The 6,580-nt window shown below is 34.5% G+C and overlaps 1 protein-coding gene across 1 annotated transcript; it reads right to left on the reverse strand.

The window, feature by feature from the left end:
- Positions 1–3,884: 3,884 nt before the first annotated feature.
- LOC131856533 (UPF0481 protein At3g47200-like) lies at positions 3,885–5,294 on the reverse strand. The gene has a single exon (XM_059208357.1). It carries the CDS (start codon positions 5,292–5,294, stop codon positions 3,885–3,887), a length of 1,410 nt encoding a protein of 469 aa, XP_059064340.1.
- Positions 5,295–6,580: the final 1,286 nt, after the last annotated feature.

Raw genomic sequence — 6,580 nt, forward strand, 5'->3', positions numbered from 1 at the left:
CCAAGAAAGTAGAGGGAGGTCTAGGGTAATCTTACCCAATCTAGGGGCTAGCAGTATATTCATTCAGGGGGCTGAAGAAGGGCAACTAGGGACAAAGGAATAGAGGGTGAGGGCCTCATTTCCATTAATCCATAGACAAGATAGCATTACAATCTTTTGTGGAGTCCAAAAAATAACAAAAAAGCCACAAGCATAGGGCTAAATCTCAGCCTAACCAATAATCATAGGCTTTTGTATCTCTAAAATCTACATATGCAGAACTAGTAGTGAGGGCCACAAGTGATTCTACTCACATATCAGTCTCTTCTTCTCGAAGTAGGAGACGCAATGTAGTACCTCTTGATACACTGCCACATTTGGACTAGAGGAAGCATGGAGGAATCACTTTTGTACCACAACAAAAGGTTCCTAGAAGGGTTTGCATAACAAGTTTGCAAAGGTGGCCTTGAGAAATGAGTTCATCATAGTCTTAGGAGTAGCAAATATTTTACAATCATCAAAAAGACATTTAAGATTGCCAAGGGTTGAAATAGAGCCAATGCTAAAGATGTCAACCATTAGGTTGCAGTAAGAGAGTCATTAACACCAGTGGACTTGGGTGGGAACTGTAAATAATTTAAAACTAGTGAGGAGTGGGGAGAGCAAGAGGCAATCTATAGAGAAAATGTCTAACTATTTGTTAACATATTTAATCTATTAAAATTATTTTTTAACATGTTTATTTCACTTATTTATATTATAAAATTGATTGAAAAGTTGGTACCTCAAGAAAGATATTTCTTAGTATATTATATATATAGTCACACTAATTTAGCCCTAATCCTAATCTTGATAGAATTTAAACCCTAAATCTAATTGTACATCAATTCTACTTGTATTCCATATGTTCAAGAAAATTATTTTATGATCCTCTAAATTCTACTTTCTGAATCTCTAAATTGACATTTATTTGGTTGTGTTTTGTTTTAGGATAATTCTTAAGGATAATAGTTTGTGGTTGTGAATTTGCATTATTCTATTTCAATGTGGATTGGATTTTTTTTTTTTTTAATAGATAATGGGTTGTAGCTAAATAATTTTATTAATTTAATAAAAAATTATATGACCTAGTTTAAGGGAACATACCACAGAAAAGAACCAAGAAGAAAACCTTCGATTGTAACTCGTGAAAAAAAAGAAAGTTACAATAAATGACAAATTGCCAAATCATTACAAAAGACATGATGGCCAATTAAAAAAAAAACAAACCTCAAATTACAATCTACCATAAGAGATGAATAGTCTACCAACAACTTATCAAATAAAGGTTTGAGTACAAATACAATGGGCCCCGAGGAACCTTAATAATCTTAAAACAAGCCACGAAGAGACAGCTTGCATGAAATCCAACATAACAACACTCGAGGCCAAATGTTAGACAATTATCTTACACAGATTCACTAAATCCAATATCTGACAGAGAGAATGGATAAAAGGGAGCAGAAATAGCGAAGAAAAGGAACTCACAAATACCGGTCCACATATGCGGCTGAAGTACTACTTCAGCTCCATAAACCTGTCAAAGATGAGATCATCGAGCCACAAAGTACACGAAGCAATTAATAACAAACACGGGTCTAACACATCACCCTTACTTTCATAGCCAACACATACATATGATGATAAACATCCATCGAGCCAGATAATCAAGACTTCCCAGAAGCAAAATAAATCTGACAAAGGATATATATATATATATATATATAAAAGCCCACAGACATATCCATACCTTTGATATGTTAGGGGAAACGATACAACCCATAATGAAAAGATCAAAACAGACCACCGCAAAATGAATACATATATCTGAACAGATATATATACACACATATCAGAGCGGAGCTATTAAACTACCAAAATTGTTTGAATCAAACAGCCCCGAAGGCTAATTAAAACCAAAAGAAATTTAGAGAGCTATGGGCCACCGAGATTACTAAAAAGTCATGTCTACCTACCTTGATATAGAAATCTAAACATATGATACCACAAAGGAAGATAATAGCAGGCTATGAGAAGCTTCAGAAAAAACCGTCAACGTAGAAACTTCATAAAGCAAGGAAACCAAGCAATTGGAGAACCAAACCATGGCAACCATATAGAGCATTCCCATAATGTATTCATGAGATTTGAAAGATATAAACCGTTAGCTAACTAAGAGATAAATTATCCAGGAATCAGTGTTTCCGTCTATATCGAGATTATTTAAAGAAGGCCAAAAGCGAACAAGTCTTGACACCAAAGATTAGAAACTAACTTCCAACCACAACTACATGCTTCTCAAAACTATACTGGGAAAGCAAAATAGCCCCAAGCCATAGCTTTAAAATCATGAAAGACATAGGAGCCAAAAAGATCGAGTCTTAACCACAGTGATCAAGAGAAAACTATCAAACATTTATACAAGCTTATCAAAATAAGAGAAAACCGAAAATACTAAAATAAGTATCAGAGACAACATTATTTAGTAGGCTCAAGTTTGTTAACTCCTTCAACACCTACTTTTACTCTTGTATTTTTCTTTTCTTTCTTTTTCCTTCTATAACATATTTATTATTATTATATATTATGGATACACGCACTCACAAACACATACACATTATCGATATCTATCTTAATAGTAGGATAGTTCAAGGAAGTCAAACCCTAGAATATGGTTATTGACACTAATCCAACATGGTCTATGGATTAATTATCTTTAAGTGGTTTTCTATACAATATCTAAAAGATGTAGAGATAAATAATCAAAACTCACTCCAAGTCATAGTGATTGAATATAGATCCTTGTTGCGGCACAAATATTAGCAAGATGCTTACAATTGAATAATCCTTCTATTTCTAGTTTGACCTTTAAGAATATTAAAGTAGGATTAATTGACATCAAAATCACTCTCATGAGAGTATTGGTTACTCAATATTATAACTTTTCTTGTTGTACTTGCAAGACCATTTAATATTTTCCTATTAGCATTTCATCAAGAGAGTATTATTCTAGTTAGCCCCCAAAAAAACACACTTTTCTCATCATTGAAACCAAAATCAATTACTATAGCACTTTTAATTTGCTTGTCAAATGTAATTATCATGATCAAAATTAGTAAAACCATAAATATAATATGAAATCTTCAAACATTCAAAATCATTAACTACAATTAATAATACAATTGAGATCTTAATCTAGATTACATGGAAACATCAAACCTTAAGAAAGAAAGAAAAATATAAATTTTATAAAGATGTAACATAAAAACATTAAATCTATTCAAAGATATTACATATTGCAAAATAACAGATATAAAGAAAATTCAGCATTTAATGCACAGAAATGGAGAATTTAAGTCATAAATCCTTCCCATAACCAATAACATGGACGTCCTCATTTCTCACCAAGGATTAAACCAGCATTAATACACCCAAAAGGAAAATTTAATACATAATTCTCGCCCATAACCAGTTAAAGTGGGAATGGAAACAAACGTTTTCATTTCTCATCAAGGAATAAACCAATTATGAAATGCGAAAGGAAAATTTAAGTCATAATTCTCGCTCATAACGAATTGCATGGAAAGGGGAATATAAACGGGCGTTTTCATTCCTCACCAAGGAATGCATTCCAAAAACAAAATGACATGGCTGGAAATCAAATGAAATGAAATGAAGAAACATAAGATCAGTATTGTGCATTGATAAAATTACCGGTAAAACAAAGTTGAATTAGATTTGCCTATCGGTCAAATAAATAAATAACTGAAATCTCTTTGTTGCTAGTCAATTTTTAATTTATAATCACAAAGATTGTGCGGCGCTACCCGTCTCCCTGAACACAAGTTTTGTAAAAATATAAATATTCAACCTGAAATCATATGCCTGTACCTTAACTTTTTCACTGCATAGACAGTTTGGACAGCAGTCATCACTAAAATAAGTGCTGCTACCACACCAGAGACAACATACCATGGTTTTGAACAGTTCTCCTTTTTGAACTCACTGACCCATCTCTGTAATCGGCTATTATAGTGCTTTCTAGCTTGTCTCATAGTAATTTCCAAGGACTCATATTTAGTCTCAGTAATTGACTTGCAGATACAATTAAACATAACAGCTATTTCTGCATCACTCCCCAATTTACTGCAAATGATTTTCTCTCTTTTAAGTACGGCAACATCATTCTCAGAGTCAATTAAGTCATCCATTAAGTGTACATACTGAGAAATTATTGTGGGTATAGAATTTCTTGTGTGTATTTGACACTCTTCAAAAGCCATCAAATTCCGCAATAATCCTTCTGTCGCGTAGTCCACGTGCATTATAGGGATTGAAAGACTGCCTCCAAACAAACTTCGTTGAAATCGGAGTTTTCCTCCCTCAAATTTTATACCAGCCTTTTCTAGTAATTCAGCTCTTGGAGTGTCATCCACTAGAACACGCGTGCGATCGATGCAACCGACATCCAGTAGAATAGGCCCACATCTTTTTACCGCTGTATCGGTACGTTGTTCCCTCTCCTCGATACCATGTTGACTTTCAAAATCATAAGAAGATACCGAGCTTGAATATGATAGCATATCTCTAATCATCCTTCGATATAAATCCAGCAGATGATGTGCTCCATTTTCAGTATGATGCTTCAGTCTTGATTCAATTTTATTACGGCAAGATGTAAAATAGAAGACAAATGGTCGAAAAAGAAAGAACATCTGAAGCATTTCAGCCAACTTATCCTTTGCATGATCATTGAATTCCAATTGGAGTATAGTTATCAATATGAATAAAGGAATTTGGTTTTCCAACTTCCAAATGTCGCTTTGTACAGAAGAGTGGAAATCGTCATGGTGATCATAGTTTTGAAAACAAGAGTTAGTGGAATCTGTAGGACTTGCGTCCATTCCCACATACGACCTGATGTACTGAAGAATAAAGCACGCATCCTTCACAAATATGTCCTCAAAAGTTTGTCCACTGCACTCAATTGCTCTATCTTGATAGCAATCCCTAATTTCATTCTCCAACTTTTCAATCTTCTTATTAAGCTCTGTATTTAACTGCTGGGAGGTGAGGTTGATCCTGGACAAAGTTCTCTTAACTGCTTCCTTCTTATGTCCATCCATTACAGATAGGTTAATGTTGTGATGGTAAAGCCCCAACCCTACAGCCGATGGAATATAAGCTTCCTCTTTCAGTCCTCTTATGTTAACAGGCACCCTATAAATGCACAGCGTCTTTTTTAGAGGATATTGTTCACTAATGTTAATAACCATTTCAGAATTCTCCTGCTGCCTCTGTACCGAGCACGACAAGAAAATGTTAGATCCTGAGGAGTTCAGAGTTCAGAGGCATACAGTTTTGATGACTTATATAGAAAATGCAGGATTTTAAATTTGAACAGTAACTTCAAAATTTTAATCAGATGGAAGCGTTGGCTTTCCGTTTCTAGCTTCAGTCATCATTTATATCTTCTAAAACGATAAAAGATCCAATGCATAAGAATCAATACAACCAACTTGTGAGAAACTTCTTGCCGGACTGCAACTCGACACTTGCAACATGTAATAGGGTTTTCAGTTACTTGTTGAGGATTCAATTTCTTTCTACCCCCGACAAAGTTGAATCATGGCTCCCAGATAGACAAGAAGTTGAGGATAGCTCATCTAACTCTAAATCCTTAGAAGAGGAGCAAGAACCTTGAACTTTGTTTTTTAGGGTGTATACAAGGCATAGAAACCAATCTGAAGGGTATTCGTTGTTGAACAAACCGGAATAGAGGGGGTGAATCAGTATTCCCAAAACAAACTGCTTTGATAATCTGAAACTTAGCTTGATCTTAGATATTCTTAGCATGAAATGAAATATGTAATAGAAATGAAATTCACAACATACACAATCATAAGAGAGACACTAGATTTTTATACATGGAAAACTCAAATGGGAAAAATCACAGAGGGTTAACTCTCAAGATATATAACTAGTTATATGGGATTACAAATAAGGTTCATTGCTAGAGGGCTCACTATCCAAATTGCAATGACTCACTACCGAAAAGACAAACTGCCAAGAAAATGAAGAAATGAACTAAGAAAGTTGCATCTACATATGCATGGAATTAGTTCCTATTAAGCGAGCAGACAACACACCATTTTTTTGCAGTAGATCCAACTAAGAAACTCTGCAAATCACTTTGCTATCTGCCTACTCCAAAAAATTGTAACACTAGATCTTTCCTTCTCCTTTACTCATTCAACATCAACTTTTTCTCTTTATCACTTACTGTAAAACGGAAAATCGAACCCTAGGTGTTCCCCCACTCCAAGGAAAGAGAAAGGAGGTCACTAGGATTGACGGTTTTCATTTAGGAGAGACTTTACATTCAAAAGAGGGGTTGAAACTCACAAGATCCAATCCCACACAATGCAAGATTGAATTCTAAATGAGTTTCAAGGGTTGAGACATCGAGGATACCCTCTTTTGTAAAGAATGTAGATAGAAGGATTGAACTAGTAGTGTATGTAAAGTAAGAAAGATTCGCTTGTAGACGGAGATAGGAATA

Source organism: Cryptomeria japonica, chromosome 7, assembly GCF_030272615.1.
Source record: "Cryptomeria japonica chromosome 7, Sugi_1.0, whole genome shotgun sequence".
Classification (NCBI taxonomy): Eukaryota; Viridiplantae; Streptophyta; class Pinopsida; order Cupressales; family Cupressaceae; genus Cryptomeria; species Cryptomeria japonica.